General features: G+C 35.5%; 1 protein-coding gene and 1 non-coding gene across 4 annotated transcripts in view; one reads left to right on the forward strand and one right to left on the reverse strand.

The window, feature by feature from the left end:
* Nucleotides 1-294: 294 nt before the first annotated feature.
* Nucleotides 295-27,786, reverse strand: part of LOC124166576 (ryanodine receptor) — a 149,556-nt gene continuing 122,064 nt past the window's right edge. For all 3 annotated transcript variants that reach the window (XM_046544142.1, XM_046544140.1, XM_046544141.1), the window contains 20 exons: nucleotides 23,817-23,887; nucleotides 23,149-23,214; nucleotides 22,951-23,030; nucleotides 22,706-22,867; nucleotides 21,612-21,768; nucleotides 19,232-19,431; nucleotides 13,220-13,423; nucleotides 12,528-12,743; nucleotides 11,616-11,771; nucleotides 9,590-9,716; nucleotides 8,983-9,102; nucleotides 6,285-6,587; nucleotides 5,767-5,897; nucleotides 5,490-5,645; nucleotides 5,022-5,082; nucleotides 4,547-4,693; nucleotides 4,164-4,295; nucleotides 2,603-2,759; nucleotides 1,617-1,782; nucleotides 295-1,356 (listed from right to left, as the gene is read on the reverse strand). In XM_046544142.1, coding sequence (XP_046400098.1) covers nucleotides 1,197-1,356; nucleotides 1,617-1,782; nucleotides 2,603-2,759; nucleotides 4,164-4,295; nucleotides 4,547-4,693; nucleotides 5,022-5,082; nucleotides 5,490-5,645; nucleotides 5,767-5,897; nucleotides 6,285-6,587; nucleotides 8,983-9,102; nucleotides 9,590-9,716; nucleotides 11,616-11,771; nucleotides 12,528-12,743; nucleotides 13,220-13,423; nucleotides 19,232-19,431; nucleotides 21,612-21,768; nucleotides 22,706-22,867; nucleotides 22,951-23,030; nucleotides 23,149-23,214; nucleotides 23,817-23,887 — 2,972 coding nt within the window. In that variant the 3' untranslated portion in view covers nucleotides 295-1,196. The remainder of the gene's footprint in view (nucleotides 1,357-1,616; nucleotides 1,783-2,602; nucleotides 2,760-4,163; nucleotides 4,296-4,546; nucleotides 4,694-5,021; nucleotides 5,083-5,489; nucleotides 5,646-5,766; nucleotides 5,898-6,284; nucleotides 6,588-8,982; nucleotides 9,103-9,589; nucleotides 9,717-11,615; nucleotides 11,772-12,527; nucleotides 12,744-13,219; nucleotides 13,424-19,231; nucleotides 19,432-21,611; nucleotides 21,769-22,705; nucleotides 22,868-22,950; nucleotides 23,031-23,148; nucleotides 23,215-23,816; nucleotides 23,888-27,786) is intronic.
* On the forward strand, nucleotides 27,488-27,559 carry Trnaa-ggc. Its single transcript has one exon. It is a non-coding gene; the product is annotated as a tRNA-Ala (tRNA).

Here is a 27,786-nt window from a genome sequence, read left to right on the forward strand (position 1 = left end):
CCAACATAACAGTGATAGTTTTGCTCACAACATAGAGGAATGATGAGTTAGGAAAAAAGTATGAATCTGAAATTAGTGCTAAAGTAATATAGGTCCTAACAGGATTAAAATTGAGGCAAGTCAGCTGACACTCTTCAAAATAATTCTGTGAATTATTTATGGGAAATAACGCTGCATCGGCTAGAGATGTACCTTTATGGAGTCATCTATAAATTGCACTTGAAGTACAAAAACTCCACAGATGCTTGCTCCACTAGCATTTTTATTTGGGTTGATAACGGATAAAAAGGCAGATTTTGTTTAATGAGAATTTATTTCAATTAAAAACAATTGCCATTTGTATTTTATGGCATGGATTTTGATCTTAGTCAACAATTAATGCTTTGTAAAAATATTGTAGCGCCCTTTTCATAATAGATTTTTTTGATTAACAATATTATGAATTGCATGTAGTGACCAAAATCCATTACATATAGTGGCACTGTTTATCTCTGATAAGTCCAAAAGACAGTATAAAAACATCAACTGGCTTAATAGGTAACTATTAATAGAGTAATAGCTATGACTCACAAGTCTTACAAATATTCAATTGTCATAAATGTGAGGATTGTTCAACAGAGGCAATAGATAACTTTAGTGAAAGACTTTCAAATGGAACTCTGTTAACGCTGGGGCATTATCATAATGTAAAAGTTAATCTTTCAAAAATTACAAGAGGATTCATTTTATAGGGTAAACATTTTCTCAGTATCCATCAACAACCTCATATACATTTCACTCGAAGAATCATTACAAAGATAACAAAAATTATAACATCTCAAATAAAACTGGAACAAGCACAGTCCTTAAAAAAATCACCGAATGTTCTTTTCCTTCTTGAAACTAGTTTGTTTTTGGTGTTTAAAGAAGCTTTTATACAAGTTGTAAGTTCATAAAACTTTAGCACTTAAGTCAATACAATCTTCAGGCCTGGAATAAAACCTGAATATTGAGACCTGAAAATGTTTCATTTTATCAAAAAATTTATTCACACAAGATAGTCTCTGGTATAAAACTTTTCAAAATTACCATCTGTGATAAATTATGTGTGAAAATTTCTTTTATGATTTTATAAAGTTTTATTATTGTTATTAAAGGAAGATGATAAATTATTTATATAGATGAAAATGGACTTATTATAAGCGATGAAAGTCAATTTATCCTCCACCACCGCCTAACTCATCTTCATATTGCTTTCTGAAACAATCACCAACAGGGAAGAAGTCCCAGCAACGTTGTTGATACATGTTCCATACATAGGTTTCTTGACCTGTGTATTCAGTATCTGGCTTGTTGATGAGATGCATGAGGAAAAACCTGGTAAAGAAACAAAGAATATACAAGTCACAAAGAAACATGTAAATAACCAGTTTCAATTGAAGATGATTAATCTGAAAGTATAGATAAAATGTTAATAGAAATTCAAAAAATTACTCCTGGTTTAGCGGAAGGGATTTTTAACAAGTACTCTTTCTACTCATCAATTCCTTGCAAAGTGAAACCATTTCAGGATGTATAGGGGGAAAATTCAAAACTGCTCAACAAAAATCACGGAATAGGAAACAATTTTCACTTACATGTAATTTGCAAGATTGTGCTCTTGTTGTACGTGAGTATCAAACCCATGCGGAACTTTATCAAAATAATCTTTTCCAATTCCGCAGATGAAGCAATTGGACTCCATGTCATCTTTGACGCTCTCCAGTTGATCTCTCAACTCACCAAAAGCATCAATAATCAAACCTATGAATACAAGACAAAGAAATTTGTCATATATACTCATGATAAACGGCTTGAGCCATGTAAAAATGAAAAACTTATTGGGCACCACAATGGATACAACAAATTCAAATCAAATACATCCATTCCAATGCCGTTTTTTCAAGATTGAATAGCGCTGAAATGGAAATTAGAGAAAACATTATAGCTTAAGGCTTTGTTTTCAATCTAAATGAGTGGAAATCACACGGGTCCAAAAGATAACAACCGACAAAACAGACAAAAGACAAAAATACTGGCAGATAATAAAATGCTACCAAATCCTAAGAATATAGATAAATGAAAATGATATCTTCTGATTCTTTTTAATGAGAGAATTATTGATAGGTTAATTAGGCCATTCAATACTTTACACTAAGCAATTTTAAAGTAGCATGTTCTAACAAAAATCATTGAGACTTCAAGACAATTCCTTTAAGATTAACTAAGAATTCTTAAATTTTGTGCTGCTTCTTAGGTAGTTTGTGATATATGCAAGCAATATGAAACTAAAATATTCATGTGCAATTGGATTCAAAATATATCAGCCATATTTCAAAACTATCCAAATGTCAATCACTTTTCATAAATGTGAAAACCCTCTGACCATTTTATGCAATGTAACTAAAGAGGAGAATATTATTATGTATTTAGTTAAAGTAGCGAAGGTGTTTAGATCCCATGCATATCAATTTTGGTCTTAGCTTACAAAAAAAAGCTTAAATAGGCATGGTATCACACATATTTGGAAATACATTCAACATATTTTCCTAATAAATTCATACATTCCATAATTAGAATTTACCTTGAATGATAGCCAACAAGATGACAATAACAAAGAAGAAAAAGGTGATGTCAAACATGATTCGGTACACCTCATAGTCATCACCATCTGGAGGTTCAATTTCATCACCGATACCACCACCAGCTCTGACTCCTTTGTACAAGTGAAACACGAAACACTGAAAGAGGAAATTTCATTGCATTGCAGTATTTGCACTCTTCCACCATATTTTCATACATGTACTAAATAATAATAAACATCCTTCACAAAGAAGGAATGCTCAAATTAATCAACGCAAAGTTTTTAAACGCTTCTTCTTAAATCTTCATCAGTCAAGTATATGTAAGTAGAAATAGTTTCACATTTATGCCAGTTACAGCCACTGGAACTTCATTTTCAACGTTAGAAAAAACCTTCCATCAGACAAAACAGTAAATTTGGTAGAGAAGATGTAAGGGGTTAAAGTAAGACCTAATTCAAATTAAATCGAAACTTGAAGCTTGTATGTGGTGGAAGTGCTCCATATTATCAATAACATACTTTGTTACCTCCACAATATATTTTTCAAAATACCGATTTAATTTTCAGCCGTCTTTTCTGTACTTGATAATGGTGCACATAGGTGGATCGAGGGGGGGGGCACGTGCCCCCCCCTCACCAGATCCTTAAAAAACATGTAAGATTTTTAATACGGTCCCATTATCATTGCGTTTGTTTAGTATTACGAGGTATCCTTGTGCCCCCTCCCCCCCCAGAGGCCTTGCTTGTGCCACCCCCCCCCCCCCCCCCGAAAGAAATCCTGGATCTGCCCCTGATGGTGTAACAGCTGACACCGGTCAGAATTTAAAAAATATATTATGGAAGTAACAAAGTGTTAGTTATTGATAATAAGACCACAAGACCTAATTCATATGATCTCATATTATATGCAACCCACACCACTGGCAACTGTTTTATGCAAACATTCTTGAAAGGTGACTCCTCAAGATTGGTCTTTAAAAGTGCCATCAGTTTAAAAAATATCCAAGTAGACAATACATATTGCAGACATATGAAACATGTTGATGCGTAGTTTTCCGCGGCGTTGTCTAGATGATGTCTCCATGTTCCTGGGTTTCACCGCGTGGATTTTCTTTGTGACGACAGTTTCGACCTGAAGACGCCGGTTGGAATACCGGCAAAACTGTCGTCACAAAGAAAATCCACGCGGTGAAACCCAGGAACATGGAGACATATGAAACATGTGTATATAATTTTTTTTTTAAGTTTCTCTTATGCAATGATAAATATGATATGATACTGTAAACCTAAATAGAAGATTGAAAAAATTTAATGAATCATGAAGTTAAATATAAGCTCAGTAAAATACAAATATGTACATATTTTATTGAAGAGAAATAGCAGGCATGCAGTTTATCTGAAACCACATTGTGTAGAACCACATTATAATCTAAACCTAAAGGTCTATCTAGACTGCTCAACGTCACAGACAAATAGCAACTGCAAAGTTAAGTTGTATGGATGGAATTCATCACCAATGTTTTTTTTTATGCAATTAATTACCAATGATTCATTTACTCACCGTTAACATATTATGGCACTTTTTATCAACTTCTTCATCTTCTTCTTGTATATAGAATTTACGGAAGAAATTAAATGCTATAACGGTATATATATACACAATGATGGTAAGTAACATCACAGTCAAAACAAGCTGAAAAGAAAGAACATAAGATATTATTAATCTGGCAAATTAAAATTAAATTTTCTTTATGATCAACAACGTACTTTCAAAATTGATATAGTGAAAAAATTGTACATCTTCACAAATGCATGAAAATATTGTACTTAATAATTACATTCTTACCAGAAATGATGCATGCATTAAAGTATTGTTTAAATACTTTGATACAACACATTTGTATAGGAAAATTAGGAGATTTGTGATATGTCACCAAGACTAACCTGTTTTCCATTGTGCGTAACGGACTGCAAGATGGTTCTCAAAGTCTTGAAACCAACAGCAACATCAAGCAAGTGAGCAGCAAAGAAGAAGTTGTTGAAGTTTCCCAGGATAGAGAATATAAAATACCAAAGACTGTACAGGAAAGCCTGGAAATAGAAATTATCTAATGACAATCAAGACCTTAACAGAGACCTCAAGACCATAACAGACAAATATGATTCAATTTTCATTGAATTCTAACAAAGGTCCATTCTTTCAAGTTGTTTTAAACTGAGTATGAAACTGTTTTTGCAAGTGTATTAAAAAAGAAAATGAAGAAAGAAAAAGAAAGTGAATAATTTAATTGACAAATTTGGGGGGGGGGGGGGACACATGATCCTTTTCCCATATCAACTAGGTACATATGTATGTATATACAAACAGTGCAAACAGATATTATTTGTTTTTTACAACAATTCCTAAGTGAAAACTTACATTGTCAGTAATTGTCACTCCAGCCTTCCAAATCTGATACCTCCAGTCAAAGTTAACTATGCTGTAATAAGTAAAAAAATATTATTAGATTCGGCAAATTTTTTGGACAAAGCTGTTTGACTGTACATCATAATGGTACCAATTTTCAAAGTTTTTATTAAATACCAAATTAAATTAAAATAAATGTATTCATAATAGCAATCTACATGAAAATGACCCTTGCACACTAAGCTTTTAGCAGTCAGTGATGTATTTAGAAATGCAGCCTTACCATTGTCACGAAATGGAAAACATAAATTTTTCACACATCAAAAGAACAATAGAATACTTTTACATGATTACTACAGAGGTTCTCCATCATTTTTCACGCCTAATAAGGTATAATCTGATCTCTAAAATAATCACATGTATATTAATTATGGTATGGTATCAGACTTCTCTAATTATCTCGCCTTGAAGACTACTTACAATTTGATGATTCCTCCTTTATCTTCTTCTTGTGACCCAAAAGTAGGCTTTTCCATGCCTAACAAATTGCTGATTGAGTCAAAGTCATATGTTTCACTGTATTTCTGCCTGACCTTCTTCTTCACAAATTTATCCCAATAACTGTCAGGGAATGACCTAAGGAATTTGAATTAAGGAGAAAATGTAAATCCATTGTCAGAGCTATAAATAAATATGCCAATAAAGAAAATAACATAATTTTTTTAAATGCATGAAATAGGAATGAAAAAATGCATACTTTGCTGATATCACAAGTTTGTCCCAGTGGGATTTGATGTCATCATCTTCTGGTTGCTCAGCTATATACAAGCCATCAAACTCTAGCCTTCTCGCAATTTCCTTCTCTCGCTTGAATATTGCCAGGGGGACCTTAGTCAGGAAATAACAACATTAGATTCTTAAAACAAAGAACTTCACAGTATCACCAAAATAATCAATTTTATTAAAGTAAATTTAAAGGTAAAGAGAATTATTCAGGCAACATTTTTCGACAATGACACATAGGTGAATACTATTTGTACTACATTAATTTTAATACTCATATTCCTGAAGCACTGTAATAGATAACATCACATTTTTAAATATAGAGCATGAGTCAGCCAGCATTTTTCAATGAGTCACAATCACCGCTAAGTGAAATTGTGTAGTGAAATGGTATTACACTACACACAATACTGAAAAGCCAGAAAGTTGATAACTCGAACATTTAAACACCAGTTACATGAAATCTAATTCATTTATTGAAGTTAAAGTTACCTTTAGATGATAGTATGCAATGAGCATAGCCAGGGAAACAAGTGAGTGAAGCAGTGCCATGAGCCGCATGACATGTTCCATGTAGAAGAAATCTTCATCCACGTGGACCAACTCTATAGGATCTTCTTCATCCTCACCGCTACCATCTTCACCACTTGCAGCCCCGCTCCCTCCACTGCCCCCTCCTTCTTCCCCACTCGTTGCATTTATTTCCATCGAGGACGATAATTCTTCCATTAGATCTGCATGCCCATTTCCATTTCCATTGCCACCATCATCGTCTTCTTCACCCAGTGTTGTGACCTGAGAGAAAAATAGAAATAGAATGTAACACACTTATGAAACTACACATTGCACATTACTCTGTCAACATGATCAACAGATGCAGGCATTACATGGTGGAAGTTCAACATACTTAAATAAAAGATGGTAGCACTTTTCCACAATATTTTCATGCACATGACACGTTTCGGCTTCGAGCTGTCTTGTACCAGATGATGGCTCGGTGAGCCAAAACGTGTAGGCATTAAAATATTGTGGAAAAGTACTACCTGTTAACATAAATGAAACTCATGTTGATTGCAGAGTAACTTGCAATTATACAATTTCTTGGAATTTTCTAATAGGCTAGAGGGTGTTTTTATTCACATTCACTTCCTTGTTAAATACTATTTCCAATCGTAAAAATCTTTTAACCCACAGGCTTACCACATTTCTTGGTAGTTGCCTACCCAGAAATACCATTAATTTGGCTGTTAACAGCAAAAATAGAGAATCGACATCTTTGGGAGTGAATGGATTAATCAAGATTACCTGATGGATTAAACAATTAATGTACCATGTGTAAACCATCACATTTAAACAAACAAATTGGACAAAAGTAGATTCCATAAAAAAGGAATTCATGTTCCAATCTGATATACTGGAATGAAACAAAGTTTGAATCAGTTAAGTACAGCCATAAAGTACCGTATAAGCGTGTGTAAGAGGCGCACACGTGTAAGAGGCGCACCCCTATTTTGAGCATCGAAGCTATAAAGAAAAAATATTTTGCGGCATTTTTTTATCCTATCGTGCGGTGTTGCAGATGTATGTCTGGAATTTCGACAGTTATCGAAATTTCCTCTTTCAACGCTAATTGACAGAGAAAATTTTGATAACTGCGGCAGTAATAGCAGCATAAGAGGGAGTAGGAAGAGTTCCAATCCTCTCTTCGCATATGCCGTTGCTCTACGATGCTAGTCCTACTCAGGAACAATTTTGTTTAGAAGCTCTCGCACGAGTATTGCCACAGAATTGCAGCCGTGGAAAATTTTAAGTCAAAACACGACAGGCACATAGCATGAACCTTCCCCAGAGATTGGACAACAATCGGGGCAATCTCAGCGCCGTAGGATAATAACCACGTCGTAGATTTAACGGAACTACACTCGGTCCTCTATCAGCTAATGCCTCTGCCGTTTGTTTTCCTTTCCGAGACCCCACAGGAAAATAGGAAAATATCAAGTTACAGGGGAACAATGGAAACGTGTTTCATCCCTACCCCATCTCACCAACTGACTTTTTTCGGTCAACCAGGTTCAATTCTCCTAGTTTCTGGAGGCCAAATACTAGGTGAGTCACCTACTGAGCTCGAAGATATCTCGATATCTTTCAGCAATTGTATGACACGCACGAGGTTCAAAAAAGAATGAGACCTACAGAATGAGCGACATATATCTGACGGCATTTAAGTTTTTTGAGCTCTAATTGATTGACACAAAGATTTATAGTTAAAACAAGGCTAATAATATTCAACATAGTCCAAACAGCCCAATTTCGGAAGAAACAAGCGTAGCATAAGCACATTCAAACAAGACGAGTTGGACTGGAAACTTCAGGCAACGCAAACTGCGTATATCACATTGCTGCACCTTCGCCCCTTCGCTTTTAAGGCAACAACGTCACATGCAAGATCGGTCGTGTTCTCCCCTTGCTCCTTCGCTCATAGCGGCTCATAGCCTCGTAGCTTGAAATACAGAGGGGAGGGAGCGCGATCCTTCCCCTCAACCTCTCCTTCAGCGCTCTTCACTTATTAGCATTTCCGATTTCTTCTATCCACCATAATGAACACACTCGTTCGAATTTTTAAAAACCGCAGGTTTTGACACCGATATAATTTTCAGTTGCAAAAATCCTCATATTAGCTTCTGAAGATGAATTTTGAAAAATCATGTGCTCAGCGTAATGGAAATTGCTCGGCAAGACAGATGTTGACTGTTAACCAGGTATGTCCTTCAAAACTATGCGTTTCTCTACGTTTGGTAAGCGATTACTATATGCAGTATAAATGCAGCGGGATGCCCACTCGTGGCAGTAAATTTATCGCACGCTCCGGAGCAAATCACCATGAATGTTCCATGTTCACCTCTGGGGTACCGACGTGACGGCGCGATGCTTACAAGAAAAGCAAACAGGAGCATTTTAAAAATACGTCACTAAGGAAGAAACTCCCCTGCCTGCCGTTTGATTTTGACCCAGGGTTTCAGATGACTGACTCACGCTGAAAACCAAGGCCACTCAGTTCCCATTGGACTTGCGATCGGCGAAGGGGGGAGGGGAAGATAAGAAGTTTGTGTAAGAGGCGCACCCCCATTTTCGGCTGCAATTTCTGGGAAAAAAGGTGCGCCTCTTACACGCGCTTATACGGTATTCTTACCTTGTAGAAGAGGAGGATGAAATTGATGCAGAAAGCCAAAACAAGAGCAACATATTTCAAATTGTAGAAATTTCTTGCTAGAAAGCTGACAGCTCTCTTGGTATATTCACTGAAGTCGATCTGAAAATAGTGGATAAAAAGTTAGCAATTTTTTATTCCTACAAAGGCCACTTAAAATTTGGAAACTGAACATAGATAACTTGATGCTCCTAATCTAATTCCATTAATGCCATGCTTTCATAAACCGTGAAGAGCATTGACATTATAACAGCAACATTCATAAGTAAAATCTCTTCCTAAGGTCACTCAGCTCTAGCTAATTTTTTTCATTGATTTTCATTACATCTGTATAAAAGGCTAATACTAAAATACCAAAAAGACCTCTGTACAAGCAATAATAGAGGTCAATCTGGGGTAATAATGTGTACGAATTGCAAAATGGACATTCAGTTAGACATGGAAAACATTTATGAAAAATTAACGACAATCAAAAGCTTATAATTTCTCTTATGCATTCCTGATCATTTCAAAATTTTTGGACTGAAGTATACAACTGAAAACCCTAAGCAAAATAATTATGAAAACACAAAAAAGTGAAAAAGCAAACCTGTGAGATTGCTGATGGTTCTGTCACAACTTCGTGCTTTGATTCTGCTTCCACAGCTGCCATTACTGCTTGTTGTTGAGCTACTGCTTCAGCATTCATAGCTGCCTGTTTCTTAGCTGCTTCCCCACTAATAAAATAAAATGTAAAAATATATTACAAAACCATAATCTTTAAGTATTTAATGACAATTAGCACCAGTTAATTAAGTTTTAATTTCCTGAATCTCCTGAGTTAAGAAATTATTTAGGGTATTTGATTTACTATACAGAAATAAGTAAAAAACGCATTGTCTTTATTTGATCAAATGCAAAATTAGTTCATAAAGTTGATTTTGAAAACTAATGAGCAAATACACAAACATGAAAGGGCACAAAGCCCCAGTTCTAATATTTCCTTAGGTAATGTTGGATCAAGCAAAAAGCTAATGCTTCAAAAAATACTCTAATGAGCTCCCATACAAAAAGATGTCTACTTCTGTTATAGGGAGGATACTAATAAATGAATAAAAGCCGATTTCTTGGGTAATTCTTAAATTAGACTCAATGTTCTATAATACCCCTCTTCATTGCAATGATGGATTTTCTACAATTGCCGCAAAATTAATTTAAAGTACTTCAAAATGAGACTTTAAAAAACTGACTCAAATATATGTCAGTTTGGTTTGGTTAAGTAAATTGTCAGCCCCGTAGGATATTCTTACACATCAGGGGTGCCGACTTAGAAAAAATATTGGGGGGGCCCAAACCGGGGACCTTGCCCCGGTAAATTCTATAACTTGTGAATTTTAAGTTTTTTAAGCATTTTAGAAGAGTCATATGATCAACATTAGAACCCTGATCACTCGAATCTCACTATCTGGACACTACGGGGAAAATCGACAAGCCTGACACATTTTTTCCTCACACCCATAACGAATTTTTGGGGGGGCTCGGGCCCCCTCAGGCCCCATGGAGTCGGCGCCACTGTTACACATACTGCCAATGCCAGTGTCAAACAGGAGTACATGCTCATCCTTGTTCATTTGCTAAAATATATGATTTCATTCAGCAGTTGAAAAAAACATATTTCATGCATTGGTAACTGAAACTACCATCACAAATTACCTATCTATATCATTTGGTATTTCTGTGGTTTAATTTGAGTGATAATCAAAATACAACTACAATGAAATCAGCCCAAAAGGCCCCTAAAGCAGCTATTTTTCCATGGGAATGAATCTGTTTCCCATATGAACAATGAAAATTAAAGCTTTTTTTAGAGACAACCTCGCCAGTAGCCTTATTTTCTTTAGCCAACTACCAATCCTTATGCAGTCAACCCCTGTCTTTGCAATACCTATTTGGAATCTCATTCTGTCCATGAAACTTATACAGCCTTAGGAACATCGTGGAAGGGATAGATCCATATCTCCTGATATACCCTCTTCACTGAGAAATAGATTTTTTTTTAATTAAGCCGCTCCTTGTAGCCTGAAACCAGTATTACTTCATGTATACCCGTGGTACATCATAGCTTTTACGAATAAAATTAAAACTTAAAAAATCCACACATTAACTTTTATGCTTCAAGTAGAAAATTAATCAATGGCTCATTTCATTATAACTTAGTCTTGAAAACCTACATTCGGTGATCACTTTAAGTGGCCACTCTTCCTTTACCCGTTCAGTTGCTCACAGACCCTTATAGTGCCAGTGGGCCAATCTATCGGCCACGTTTTATTACACTCCACCTTTAATTTTTTGTGCTTCATGCAACTTTTTAAACTGTTTTTTAGTGTCTATTATGCTTTTACATACCCGTAACTATGAAGAGTACATGATAAAAATTATCTTCGGAAACTGCATTTTAGGATTTATGTAAATTTTTAAGCGCAAACCTATAAATTCGCCTAAAAAAGGCCAGGCATTTTTCAGTATAGCAGGCAAAATAGGCTGGCACTAAAATGGTTGAGATGGGTTTCACTTTACTTGATAAAAACTGAGGGATGAAACAGATGAATAAATAATATGCCTCATTTGTCACTTACCCAAGTAAGTCGACAAGGGACAGAGGACTGCTACCCTCGCCTTCTCCTTCCCCCTTTTGTTCGCCTTCCGCACCTTCCTCAGGCGTTGTTTCGCCTCCTTCCTCTAAGCTGGACTGCGGGGAGGGAGGAATGCTTTCATGCGGAGCCAGGTGGAGCCTAATGGGGAGAAAAGCACACATCAGCTGCATGTAGATATATTCATGTAAATTTCCTGTCCATCGGCTGTCCCAACATCATAGCACATTCGAAAAGAAAAATCGTAAAAGGCACTAATCAATGCAGACGAGAGCACTAACTTCATAGTGAAAAAGTGGAATGACTTCTAGATGCATAACTTGAGAGTTTCACCCAGATCATTTCTGAGTATTACAAGTAGATCAAAATGAAATATGTTAGCTGACATTATCATATGTTTAATGCTCATATTTTACAAAACCTTAAGAGTTTATGAGATGTTAAACTGAGTCAAAAATGATTCCCAATGAAATAGCTTTCAGTTTGGAAAATCTGAATTTATCAAGAAATGAAAATAAAAGTAATACCTGGGATACATTAATATATAAGTGTATATTAGACTTAAAAAACCAACTGGAAATAGTTTTAAAATTACTATCTATGTGAGAGGCATTGATAAGGGAAGAAGGTTAATTTTTTTCACAAAAATTTCAGATTGTGGAGGGTGAGCTGGTTACTGTTAACTAATCTAGTGATAAAACAAGAAAGTCACTGGAGTTAGAACTAAAAAAGACAATTTTCTGCTATTTTTCTTCATGGCATTTCTTTCTTCAACTACACCATCACACCTAAATCCTCAGCAGGGAATCGTAGGATAATTTTTTTTGAGATTAGGACTGGTATGGGGAAAAATTATTTTACAGATAGGTGTAGAATTGTTCCATTATTAACACTTACTGTCCATCATCCTCCTTGGTGATATCAAGCCCAAAGGCCTGCATCTGACTAGTAGTCTGGCCAGATTCTTTGCCAGTTCCACCCGAGTCATCCACTGGTGCAGGTAACGCTGGTAATACTCTTAGCGGACCCATTCTCTCTTCCTCTTTCTGTTCTACCACAGGCTCTTCAGGCTGAGGACCTCTCATCAAAGTCAAGATAACACCAGCAAATTGTCTAAAAAGAGCACAATGGCCAAAAATTATATTAGAAATGATATAAAATAAATCAAGCTTCATTTTCATATAACAAATTCATTATTCTAGCGTAACTCCACAATGAATAAGAAAATGTAATATAGTATTTTTCCTGAATAGTAAATACATGATTACACTAATTATATGAATGCATGCCCTCTCAGTCTTTAGTAAGACCTTGCCAGAATATTATACTTTTTTATCACATCCAAAATACTCTGTTGTCCAAATTAGTTTCACCATGTTAAGGCCGTATTCACCAATGAATGTACAGACTCAAAACATTTTTTCTCATTTATAATCTAGAGCTCGTATTAGCAGGGGTATTAATTTGAAATTCAAGAAAAAAAACTCAGGACAGGGTGAATAGAAGAGAATAGAAGAATATTGACAACAATGCCCTTTAATGGCATATATGTACAAAGAAGAATAATTATATCATGTTTCTGTACTTACTTGATGACAACCGAAACTCCAAATCCAGAGTAGTAAAATGCATAAAATATTAGCTTGAAAAATCCAATGATGAGCTCTAAATATGACATCTTCTGCATTTCTTGGAATTTATGCTTGATGTTGGATGGTGACAGCATACTCAAAATAAAGTAGGCAGTATCTTTCACAGCCTGAATTCCTCGTCTCACTGGATCTCTGGCCGCCCTATGATGGAAAAACATTTGTGCTATTTAGAATATACTGCAATTGTATCCATATATATTAATGACAAAGCTCTGATAAAATAAGAAATTACATACATGAGCAACAAAAATGAATATTTATTGGGAGAAGAAAAATCATCATGAAAATCAAATGTAAACATTCGTGTGAGCAATACATAGTACTTGAAGGATCAGGAATATGGGCCAATGGAAGATCTGACCACAACAGACTTGAAGCCTTTGAGACCTGGTGCTGGTGGTGGGTGTTGAATAAGAGGGAAGGGTGAAGAGGAGAGGACCTGAGGATGACCACACACTGGACTAGGACCAGGAGAGGATTTTGGAGGGGGTGTCACAGGGGTCATGACTCCCCACCCAAATTTTATTAAAGAATTTAATTTATATTAGCTTAATCATTTTTGTATCCTTAAATGTGTAAAATTGTTCAATTTCATCAGTCATTAGGAATGAAAATGAAATTTTAGTCTCCAATTTGAGTAAAAAATGGGTATTTAAAAATATTTTAAATGGGACCCTCTCTCTCAGGGGGTATTCCATATTCCCTTAAGCCGGTCATGACACTTCCCATCAAATTTTAGGATGAATCCACCCCTGATTGCAAGAACACTTTTTTATTTGCATTATGAGATAGATGTGAGACCTTTCTTTAAAATGCAATTGACTTGATTAACAGCAGCTGAAATATCTGGGAAAATTACTCTAAATAGAAGAGCCATGTACTGCTGGTAATACTAGTTGATCTCTAAAAATGCATCCAAAATGGGTATTTAAAAAAATTTTATAAGGAAGAGAACCCCTCTCTCCCAGGGGCATTCCATTTCCCCCTGTCCTACCCCAAACTTTGATGCTGAATGTACCCCTTGCTATGACCCAGAGGATAGGCCACGACCAAAGACACAGTAATTGCCAGAGAAATATCAAAATAACATGGAGGGCCAAACTGAAGGCAAGGTCCCCCAAAGCAGACCAAGTGATAAGTACTTGAGCCAATTAAAGAAAGACACAAGAGAGAAGACAATACAGGGCTACAGTATACCAATCTCAGGAGTGCAGTAATAAGATAGAAAAAAATGATACAAATTTTAAGAAATCATACTACAGTAAAAACTCTCTTAAACAATACTCAAGGGACTGAAATTTTGCCGTTTCGTTGATCGGGAGTTCGTTCCCCGGAGGTGATGCGCACGTTGCATCATCCTAGGGGCTCGGAAATTGAAGCAAGTCTGCATACGTTATCTTCATTCTACCTTCGCATACTTCAAAACAGTGCTGATTTCTTCAGCTGCAATGCAAATCGCAGGCAATAGACCACATTTAGGAAGCCTCAGTTCGTATTATTCAATCACTTCGCGTGCTTTTTCATCGGTTTTCAAAAATGTATGCAACGTAGCAGTGAGCGCGAGGCCATCCCTTTATTCTCAATATTTGAAATAGAGTACATGTATTTGCAAAGTTTACACTGAAAAATTAAGAATTCAATAGATTTAACCATTACTAATATAAAGTTAAAGTAGCAGCGCCAATTATAGCTTCATCATGAAATTAAGATCGCTCTACCATAACGGCGCGAGTGCGACTTTCATCAACCCATTAAAGTGCAGTGGGTGGCAGCATTTCTTTATAGTAGTGGAATCCAGAATACTCAATAGCAATATTTGCGGTCGCGGGCTTCGTAAATAATTCATTGTACTAGCATCATTTCCATCGCATTCCGGATAGACAACTGCCGATAAGAAAACATCTTGAAAGGCCTCATGCAGGAGTTCTCGAAGTAAAATACGTCACGATTTTGAAAAATGAGTTTTCGAGAAATTATATTCTGCAACCCTCAGTTCGCTGGCTTCGCGGATAACGAAATTTGAGTCTATTCTAGTGAACTCATCAAACGACCCTTCAATATTCATGACTTTTGACAGACCCTGCCAGGATTCACGGCTTTCGTCATCACTCTCCATCGCGTGGTCACAGTTGACTGCGAACCGGATTGACAACTCCCGGTAAGAAAACAGCTTGAAAGGCCTCATGCATGAGTTCTTGAAGTAAAATAAGTCACGATAATGATGCTGTTGACTGCAAACCCGGTTTTTGCAAAATAACTAAATATGGTGACAGGTGCGACATGGTTCCAAGCTTGGTCCAAAGCCGCTGCATTACCTGCAAAATGGTCCTCTTCAATTTCGCCGATCCCTTACATCCATTCGACAAACCAAAAACTCCACTAAAATCCTACGGTAATGCCGCTTTGCCGCAGAAATGACCCCTCGGTCGAAAGGTCGCAACTTAGCTGGTGCATTTGGGGGGAAGAAAATAACGCGCACTTTTTTTAATTGTTAGTCCTATGTTCGGGCCCGTGCAGCGATCGAGGAAGAAATCTACTTTCCCCATGAGTGCATCAACTCCCGCCAACCACCGCTGAATTAATCCCACTGTCATTCATGGATTTTTGCTGCTATCACAGGGGTGAGGCATCACTCTCACCAGTGGCCCAGTCTAAACATGGCATGTCAGACTGTGTCGTCTTCTTCATGCAACAATTGACGGCCGTCGCAAACCTTTTTCTCTGGAGAAAATCAACACCGCTTCACATCACGTTAGGACATCGCTACAATCGCCGACAGACAGAGACTGACCTTTAGTATAAAGCACTCAATTCAAGTAACGTCTAGATCAATGGGTAATGTTGGCTTTCATCTCTTAAGTGCGAATATTTTTTATCCAAGATTGCGGCAAATGCAAAAGTTTCTCCTATTTTTTTAGATGATATTGAAATAAACAATGTGAATGAAACAAGAGTAACTACTGAGTCATATATTCAAGATAATTAAGAGAGGCAAATTTTGGCTTTCATCTTCTAGCGCAAACATTGTATCTTCCGTAATTTAGTTTAATTTTAACACATTCAATGCGGATGATATTTTCACCGAAACCTCCAGTGACGGATGGGTGATTTTGCTTCATAACGGTGGTCTTGGAAGTAATACAACAGAATTTGCAATTTTTTTTGTTTCTGTTTCAAGCAATTAGTAAAAAACCCTAATGACATACATGTATGCCACCCGTCACCAGTAATTGACAATTCACGCAACCCGCATTACACACATGCAATTTTCCTTGTATGAAGGAGTGAACTTTTCATATTTCCGTTTATAATACTTCTTCTACCATTGATTCCTTAGGTTAATGGCGGAAATATCTTGGAATTAGTCTTTACGTGTATTTTTTTTGTTTCAACGGCCGTAGATTTAATTTTTTCAAGTCACAGAAGTAGAACACACAATGAACGGCAAGAAAAATATAAATTTATGGGATAAACATTTTTTTAAATCTATGTTACCCCAGAGTTATTGCAAAATTGAAACATTTCAATAAAAATTCTCACAAATGTTAATGATATATTTGAAAGCAAGGCCTTAGAGCCCTGGTTGACCTTCACATTCTGGGCAAATTGCAGTCACTGTCCTTCGGATGCCTTCACGGTTAGCGGAGAAATGAAGAGCCTGCATCATTCCTAAAAACCTATCACGGCACATTTTCTCCCGAATATCGGTACTCACACTAATTCTGACCTCCAATCGTTAAAAATCGTGTTAACCCTAATTGCGCATATGTGGAGAAGAAGGCCCAGCCAAGTTTCCAGTTCTCCCTGTCTAACAGCTTCCAATCCATTATGCCCTTAGTGAAGGCCCTTGGTGAAGGATTTTGGAGGAAAATGCTTACAGCATTTTTCTCCGTCTATGAGATGATTATTTCAAAGAAAATATCATTTGCAAGTTGAAATAATCTCTGGGAGTGCCGCTGGTAGGGAGGGACTTCAACCTTGAGCCTTAAAAATTATCAAGCAAAATAGTACAATTTGTGTAATGGAGTGTTGCATATGTGATTAATACCTTAGTTTTTATGAAAATTAAGACTGTATCTGTACCTAACACTAGAATGTATTAATGACCTACAAAATGAAAACACCATAATGATCAGAGGACAAGTAATTGATGCGGAGCAATGACTGAGAAAATATGCCGTAAAATTAGGAAAAAAACCCAAATTATGTAAAAAAACGTAATTTGCAATAATTATTTTAAAATTATTAATAAAGTATAAAATACGACCTTTTGGACCACATGGAAACATTTTGGAATAAAATAGTAAGTTTTGAGACGGGAATACACGTTATTAACAAAAACTAAGTCTGATAATAATTTTTGTGGTTGTACATAAGATATGAATAAATTAAAAAATAAGATAAAAATACTATTTCAAGGTAATAAATAATGGTTAAATGCCGTAATGCTTAAAATACCTCTGAGTCTATTCTTTTCCGCAATTTCGTTTACAAAGCTAAGGAAACAAATAAACAAGTAAAAAAATACAGACCAATACTGTAGATAATGTAATGCAGTGTTGCATACACCATTAATATGTTATTTTTTTATGAAAAGGAAGAAAATCTGCAACTAACCCAACACGTATGAATAACTCAGAAAATGAAATAAAATAGAAATGAATAGAGGATTGGTAATTGACCTAGGGAAACGAATGAGAAAATATGCAGTAAAAGTAGGAAAAAGACCCAAAAAAAATCACCCAGGATAAACGTAATTTGCATTAATAAAAAAATGTTCCCAGCAAAAGAAATTCAAATATAACATCATTAACTGAAGCACCGCACTAAGATCATTTTTTTTATAATGTAGTGAGTATGAAACGGGGATAATTATCTTCAATAAAAAAGTTAGTCTAATCATAATTTTTGTGATAGCACGTAAAATATGAATAAATTAAAAATGAAGGTAAAAAAACAAATTTAAAAGAATAATCCATATGTAAGACATGATTATGATATTTACGATAAGAATGATGAAAAAGAGACGAAGGAAATGAAAAGAAAAATCTCAACCTGCCAAATTGTTCCAAAAACAGCAGTAAAGTAAACAAAAAAACACTAAAAATGAAGGAACACGTAGAACTAGAAACGGACACTTCCGCAATGGTGTAAGGTCAATCCCGAACTGCGGGAGGGTGAAAAAGTAACGCTAGGCGTGCTCGGAGCACCCTAGTGACCAGCGGAAAAACGTACTTCCGAAGACATACATTTATGTCATCCGCCTGAGTGGAAAAGCCCTCATGACATATATATATGTCATCCGCACTGAATGTGTTAAAGAAGTTATCCAAGATGGCGGCGAGTGAAAAAAAAAATGCTTCTCGGAATTTACGCGTTGTAATTCTGTAAAGTATCTTAAACAACCGTCAAAAGAATGCGATCGAAGTACATAGCTCTAGATATCATATCTTTGAGCGTGTAAATATTGGGACATTGAGTTATTTACGAAAGTCAGCATTAACATTTTTCGCAATTCGCCGCGAGCCGCGAGTTGGGGTCGGCGGAAACACACGACGGCAGGCTATGGTTACGGTTAATAACGACGATTCTGATTGGCTTATTCAGTGGAAGTCTCTGATTTGCCCTCCAACGCTACGAATATTAAATTATTCATATGAAAATAAAAATTTAACCGGAAAAATTGGTTATTGGGAGGTGAATTTTACTCGATCGGGCCAAAATTTCATTTCGTTGATCGGGAGTTTTCGTAAAAGAGGAGTTCGTTCATCGGGGTTTTTCACTACTGTGTTTACATAGGCAATTGGCCAGACCAATAGCATTTGTTCGTTGAACGGAGTTCTTCGTTTAGCGGGAGTTCGTTAAGGTGAGGTTTTACTGTATTATCATCGAAAAATAAATAGCTGTACCAGTGTGATGAAACCAACAGAAATTATGTATCAGCATTACCTTTCTTCATCATCCTCTGACAAATAGGCATAGGATGCTTCTCTTGCTTTTCCTCCACCAGAGCTTTCTTCCACAGCCATCAAACCACTTGCATGTTGCATTTCAAAAATAGCATCCTCACAGAAGTTCACAAATGCCTCCAGCTTCTCCTTATCACCACCCTCAGTTACAATTGAATAGAAGAAAGCACGCTTTGATTCCTGAAAAAATATGGCATATTAGTCACCACGCTATATATTTCAATCAAACCACATGAAGAACAGGAAAATAAGATTAATGTATTACAGTGACTATTTATTTAAATAATTGATAGTTCATACTAATATTTCAGGTAAAGCAGACCATTTTATGGCAAATTTGAGACAATGCATTTGTAACGCACAAAAATGAAGTTTTTTGTTTAAAAGCCCAACCTGACACTCTAGTATCTACTTAGCCACTAAATTTCTAGCACAAACAATAGCTTCTCTAAAAAATCTCATAAAGGATAGAATTTCAGTGCATAAACATCTTCTCCATTTGATAGAAAAACCTTCAAAGTACACTCCCGTTAAAAAAAATAGACAAAATGCTGTTGTAATGTTTGTTTTTTTGTTTTCTGTGACATCATCTTGACCAATCGCCGGGGTGCATTTTCGTTCTTCTTTTTTTTATGTTCTTCTCCCCGGTCATGTATGATGGTGTATGACATGTAAGAGTGTTCGCAAGTCTAGATTAAAGTCAACCTTCTCAAATAAGAATGTGTGTTATTCAACGCAAAATCCGCCATGAACAACAGGTTATGGGCCCAGACAGGCAACCAAGTAGAATGTAGATTGAAATACATTTTGAAGGTTGAGGAATTCGCGTGAAGTATATGACTGAGCGACTGATTGTGAGTTTTTTTTTCACTAGTCATCATGGCGGACAGTGAGGACCGTAACGACAGTTTTATTCCAAAATTGTCTAATGGAAATTATTTCGCATGGAAGTTGCGTGTGAAGGCGCACTTAATTGATAAAAATTGTTGGATTGCGATAGAGCCGGGATATGACGAAATTGAGGAGTTGAACGTTGACCAATTAAGACTTAACCGAAAGGCTATCTCAGTGTTATACAAAACCGTAGGTGATGATTTTTTATTGGATATTGAGGACTGTACCCGAGCGAAAGCAGCATGGGCGATTTTAGAAGAAATACATGTCACGTCTACGAAGTTCCATGCTTTGTACGCACTGAAGGAGATGGTCAACGTAAGCAAGACCGAAGATATCAGCATGCAAGAATATGCAGCATCCATTCAAAGACTGAATAAGAAAGTGCAGAGAGGCGGTATTGAGTTCGATGATGAAGTCGTAGCTAATTTTCTGTTAGCGGGACTTCCACTTGATGAATACGAAGTGTTTATTCAAAATGTTCTCCAAGAGCCTTAGCTAACAACGCGGAAGGTGAAGGGACGTTTGCTGGGCGAAGAAAGGAGGGTAAAGGGTATTTTAAGATATGAATATATATGCAGTAATGATAATGTGGCAGATGTATTCACTAAGCCATCTAATGGACCAAAGATGCAAAAATTCAGGGAAAAGATGAATTTGTCATGAAGTTACAACAATATTCATGAGTGGAATATTGAAAGAATTTTTTTTTTTAGTGTGGACCATTTTTTGTTTATGATTGTTTGTATTGTGTAAATGATGTCACAGCAAAGGAGGGAGTGTTGTAATGTTTGTTTTTTTGTTTTCTGTGACATCATCTTGACCAATCGCCGGGGTGCATTTTCGTTCTTCTTTTTTTTATGTTCTTCTCCCCGGTCATGTATGATGGTGTATGACATGTAAGAGTGTTCGCAAGTCTAGATTAAAGTCAACCTTCTCAAATAAGAATGTGTGTTATTCAACGCAAAATCCGCCATGAACAACAAATGCGACATGCATTTTGTTGTTCACCATCCCTTTTATTGCATGCATCATCAAAGCCAGAAAAATGCATTTATATAATACATTAATACTATGAATCCCTAAAAAATGCATGGTTCCCATTAACTGTTAATTGCAATCAATGATACAATACAGATTTTGAACAATGTACAGCTGTAAAGATAAATACATGATTTGCAAGGATTTTTCCCATTAAAACTCATCTTGGCATTTTTTCTGTTTTTCCTTGGTTGTTACAGGATAAAGCTAACGTAAGAAGTTATAATATTTTGCATGAGAAGATAAGGAAGAATCACAGAGAAAGTAGTAAATTTCTTTGCTAACTAGTACTAGCACCTGCTTATAACAACCAGATTAATGCCTTGATTGAATGTAGATAGTTGAAATAGTCAAACTTTTGATGTATAGTGCATTACATGACTCACAAAAACCTCAATGAAGAAGAGCAATGATGCAAAACTTGCCTTGATTTGAGGCTTCTCCCATTGTTCAATATTTGACTCCTTGATCTCAAAGTACACTCGTTCAATCTTCTTGCTGCCACCCAAGATCTCAATACGACCCAAGAAAGGTTCAAAGTAGTTGAGCACACTACCAGCTGTTTCCAAGAACCTTGCTAACCTGTAACATGAATACTTTTCATTTAATATTCTTCTGCAGTAATTTGTACCCAACATCCTTTTTAATTGTGAAAAGTGATTAATAAATCCACAAATTATGCACAAAAGTAAAAAAAAACATAGATTGTGGATATTTCTGAGGCTTAGCTGTTATAATAATAGCTAAGCACAAGTCTTTCTGTATTCAATGTTTCCTAAAATGAATTAGTTTAAACATGAATAAATGTTATTTTCACAATGTTATTTAACTAGTTAAAAAAAGCTTTATGTTCACTAAACCTTTAGCTCTTAAATTTAAATGCTCAATAGATGTGCTTCCCCATAGGGTTTCATTCCAACACTAAATTTCTTATGCCTGTTTTGGCAACCCAATCATCTAGTAGTGCTATTTTCCCAAGCCCATATGGGAATGCCAGGATCTAAAAGGTTCATATCGTAGCATGTTTTTAAACACATCTCTGAAGCTGAGGTCAAGTGTAAGCATTACCACAAGCATATAGCATGACAGAATGCAAAATGACAAGTTATTCCTCAAGTAGTATTCATATGAAATAAAAATACATTATATTGTGCATATTCAATGATGATTATATTAAGATAACAAAAGTAGGTTATCCAGCAATGGAACAAATTTTTGTGCAATTAATAAAGAAAAAATATTGGTTTCATTAATGTTAAAAATCAATAATAATCTCTAATGACTTAAAACATATAATCAAGCCTAAAAAATATACAAATGAACATTAGCCAGAGCATTTTTACTATCGACTTCTCATATTGAACTAAAAATCGCAATGTCATTTTCAACATTACAAACACAACTTTACCACAGGCAGAGTAATATTGGAAGTATATACAGATGTTACATAATCCAATTTCTACCTACAAAAAGAAGTATTCGAAAAATAGCACGCTGAATACATAATTCAATAACGCACCTTGGCTCATTTGGCATATGCTCTGACAAATTTGTCAGAAGCAGGGCAAGGTTGAAACCGATTTCCTTGGCTGGGTTATGGAAGCGATCGGTGAACTCATTGTAGTCAATCTTGCCATCATGGTTAGTATCACAACACATGAGCATGAAGTTGATTTCCTCCCTGTGAATGAAAGACAATTAAGTATACACACAACCAATGTGTCAAAATTTATCATGCATGTTCTGAAATTCCAATTAACTTACGGAGTGTAACTCTTCTGCTGTTCCATTTTCTCCTTGAAATCTTTAGGAGTGACCCAACCATCCTTGTTTACATCAATTTCCTGAAGTGATAAACAATTAATGGTTAACAACTTGAGTACAAATATTAAATAAAATGAAAAATAATTTCAAATTATGAACCAAACAGTACTGAGGCCAATGAAATACAAAATAACAAACCTGAAAGGTTGGTGATGATGTTAAATCTTTCAACTTGAGGAACATGTCGAAGTATTTCAATATCAGCTGAAAAGAGAAATATTTGCATCAGTATTGCAAAGATAAAAGACATCACACATATAAAAGCATTCAAAAATAGACATGAAAATCAATCATGGACATTTTTGTTGAGAGATATGTACTATACAACAACAGTCACACGAAGATAAAAGAATTGCAACAATAAATCCCAAATATTATTTACCATTGAATTATCTGAGCTTTGAAATGAAACATTGAGAGGAGAATTGATAGGAGAAAGGTGGATGAGCAAAATTTTTGAGATTTTAAATCTTGGTTAGAAAAATCTTCTAAGTTTTTGCTTCATGCTCACTTATTGAAATAACTCCATTGTAGCCTGATCTGCTTAAGACATGCCACCATATACCAAGCATGAACACATAATTGTTGAAAATCTCTCTTATATATCAATTAAATAATGTAATCAAATGGGAGGTCACATTAAAATCACAATTGACTTCAGATACTATATACACATGCTTTACTCTTTCAATCAAATATGTATGAAAACTTGGAATAAGAATAAATTCAAAATTATTACTCAAATGATTCAAGTTTCAACAGAAATAAATGTAAGCCTTTAAATTACAACAAGCAGAATTACATACCTCTACATTAGATGCAGACTCCACCAGCGTGTCCACCATCTGTTTCCCAATGGTCCCATTTACAACATTACCTGATGATTAACAATTTTTTTCCAAAATTAATTACATTAACTAACACAAGTGAAATCAAAAGACACGATTCATGATACGTTTACTCAGTAAAAATTATAAAATGTGATCAGACTCATAAAGAACATCCAATCCCCATGGCATCACATTTCATAAAAGTATATTCATCAAGTCAGCATTATTTACAAGGTGATTGATTAATATGAACAAGCAATCTGCCATCACATTTTAACATACATTAGACATCCAATCCAAAATCCAGCAATTGCTCTTATAATAAAAGAGTTTGTTTACTGTCCCATCTATTTCAAATGACAGGATTTAAGCTACAATAGTGAGTAGTAAAAATGTGACCAATCTACAGGAAATGAAGGCTATATATTGAAATTTAGCATCTAGTCACTAAAGTAAGCACGATTTCCAAATGAGAAACAATTTAAAACTAGCAAAGCAATTCATTCAATAAAAACATAGAACAAATAATTAATAACTTTCCTAAAATTTCCAATCCCATAAAACAGGCTATCAAATAATTTGACATTTTCTATAAATTGAAAGGGACAGAGTTTGACATTGAATTATTTATCTGTGAAATCTAACAACAATTAAAAGTCATTCCTAGAGCAAAAAAACTTTTTTGTCTCGTGTCATAGTATAAGCCATAAAATTTACATTTTTTCTGTAACAACAGTGCGGAAGGAAAAATGTATGCTGATAAGTTGCAAACATCACCATGCCTCCTGCTCACATTTATTGAATGACTTAAATGGGTGTTTGTTAAATTTTATACTAATATTTCTAAAGCATGTGGATTGATGATGTGGTTTATGTTTAAGGTCCCCGAAAAATGCAAGCAATTGCTGATACAAGAGCTCTGATATTGCACGTTGATAGAACAAACTGTAATATCAAGCAAGAATCCAATAGGTATCTTTACAACAGTCTCGACAAAATTACAGATTGATCAATATTACCAGTCAGAATTTTCACCTATCAGATTTGAAATTTTTACAAACATCCAATTTATTATTTTTTCAGTCAAGGCGACTACATTTTATAGTAATGGACATCTTTTCTGAGGATTATCGGTATTAAAACTGCCGTAAGCTCTTTGCTTTCCCATTTCTCATCAATTGGATGACATCATGCAACCCCTTGCAAGATATAATTCCTGCATGGCAGGCAACCAGCAACACATACTGGCCTTGCGGGTGAACAGAGCTCTATAACCTGCTTTGCCTCTTTCAGCAGAAAATAGGAACAGCATTTCAAAATTTTCCAAATACAGTTGAGTACATACTTAGACAATAGCAGCTGGTGATTGAGTATTGAAAGCCACTCCAATTATTTTTTATTCATACGAACACGAGGAATACTGTATGTATAACAGATTGCATGAAAGTTCTGAAGACGCAAAGAATAGGCTGCGGGCACAACTTTAGGGAGTTCTTCAAATATATGTATTTCAACATTAATTTTGCCCACCAAAGAATCAATATTTTTACAGAGGACAGATAAGAATAACCCTCAAGTGATAATATAGGAAAGAGTTCCTCAGAAATTCTGAAATGAAAAAAAACTGACACTTCAATGGATCCTCTAAATAAAAACACTACAATAATAGGCCATAAATGTGTAGCACAAAAAGCTAATAGGATGAGTTAATGCAGCGGTTCCCAAACTTTTTCTTTCCGCGACCCATTTTAGCTCATTCTTTTTAGCCGCGACCCCCTAAAAATGGTCGTCCAAGTTTAAGTACGTTGTTCACCATATTATTAGTATCTCGCGACCCCTTTCCGAACGGCATACGACCCCCTTGGGGGTCGCGACCCCCACTTTGGGAACCGCTGAGTTAATGGATGAGTGAATTAATTTTCCTTCCTTAAAATGATGACTGGTGCACACTGGTCATTGACTTCGGCTGTAAGAATTAGCTCGTAAGGCACATTTGCCATATTGTATCTTGTAAGTCATAAGTTAATAACTTAATCAGGCATCATGCTTAATTGCCACATTTAGAGTCATGTGGAATATAGGTGGAATAGGGTGCAAATGGGCGATATATAACCATTTTTCCCTTAATATTGTCAGGAATGCATAGTAATTCCAAAATTTAATTCTGGTGTGAATCCATAACAATTCTGATTTCATGAATATACCTTTTTCAAGCATTACATGCAAACAAATCACAAGCAATCTACCCTACAAACTTAATATATAATTTGGAAAGGCCCTTATTGTTTGGAGTATAAAATAAAAACTCATCTTTTCTTTCTGAATCATTATATTCCACAGGAAGACATGCAGTGTGAGAGAGAATTAATTAAATTCAAGGGATGATTTCACAACAAATGAATGTGAAGCCAAGTGAAAGAGTAATTGAGATGGACATACACTATTATGCATAAATAGATTAAAACTTCTCTATCCAAGATAATACAAATCTGTGATTTTAATTACATGCTACAATGAAAGGTTCCTCAGTGATGTTTAAGTTTACTTATGTGCATGTAAGTCAAAAATTGGAGACAAAATTCAAAGTGAGAAAAGTTGTGCTGAATTTAACTTGAATTTGATAGAATAAACCCTTGAAGGGTGAATAAATGAGATGGGAAAAATAAGCTAAGAACTTCCAACACTGTGATTAGCATAGTACATAATATAATACATTAAACAAGTTTCATGAATGTAAAACTAATTTTTATCGCAATCAGTACAAGTATATTCAAAATGACACAGTATTGAAGGCTCTGAACATATAAAATGCAGAGAAGTAATCTATAAATGAAATATTGCATAGAAATAATCAATGGTAGATTATAGCACTAAAGTGAATGAAAGTACACATCTAAACTACCTACATGGTGATCATTTTTAAAAATGTTAGAGAGCGAGAAAGCTAAAGTTCAGATGAGTATCATTCCAAATCAGCTGTTTCAAAACTTTATGAGGTAAAAATTGTACCCCAGAGAAAAAATTGGCTGAAAGAATGCCTCACAAAATATTACATCTTCAATAAAAGCAAAAAATATCACGAAGAAACCAAACAATATCAATAAAATAATACCATTACAAGCGCAGCAAATTTTCATAAGTATTTGAAATACAATAATATGAAGAACAGCAGTCAACAACTATTCATAATACCAATGTTACAAATTACTTTAACAGAGATCTTAATGGAAACCACTTTCCTAAATTGATATAAGCCAATGGAACTTCTTTAGCCAATGTATTGCCAATACTTCAATTATGCACATATTTATTTGTGAATGACAGAGCAAAAGCTTTTGCAGATCCACCATGGATAATATGCTCTAATAAATGAGTCTATACCTCTCACCATACACTTCTTCATTCATTCATCCACCTGAAAATTTCTCTGCACAGGATAGTTGTCTATACAACTCAATGGATACATCATTTTATGAGGAGCTTTTTAGTACTTTGAAAATCGTCGCCGCAGACCAGCGGAAAATAAGGGTTTTTCTCCCCGACAGTGGCTTGGTAAGCACGACCATCGCCACATGTGCCACAGTGTGGACTTGTGACGTCAACATCTTGTTCGGTAAAACCCATCCCGAAGTTCGCTCTGAGAAGATGGCTTGGTGGTGTAACTGGTAGCACGCCTGACCGGCAATCGGGAGATCCGGGTTCGAATCCCGGCTAAGTCAAATATTTTTTCATGGCGAACTTCACCCTTTGGTGTATTTAAATTCAATAGTAATTTATCATGACTTAGTTTCTTATCTTATGGGTGGATCGAGATCAGGCTAGGATCTTGAGAAGATACACTCATGAGGCAGGGTAAGCAAGCCCAAGACTTAATAATAATAATAATAATAAAATGTCTTTATTCAAGCGAGGTTGAGACTAGGAAGTCCCCTCTTCCACCTAACCC

This window comes from Ischnura elegans, chromosome 10, assembly GCF_921293095.1.
Source record: "Ischnura elegans chromosome 10, ioIscEleg1.1, whole genome shotgun sequence".
Lineage (NCBI taxonomy): Eukaryota > Metazoa > Arthropoda > Insecta > Odonata > Coenagrionidae > Ischnura > Ischnura elegans.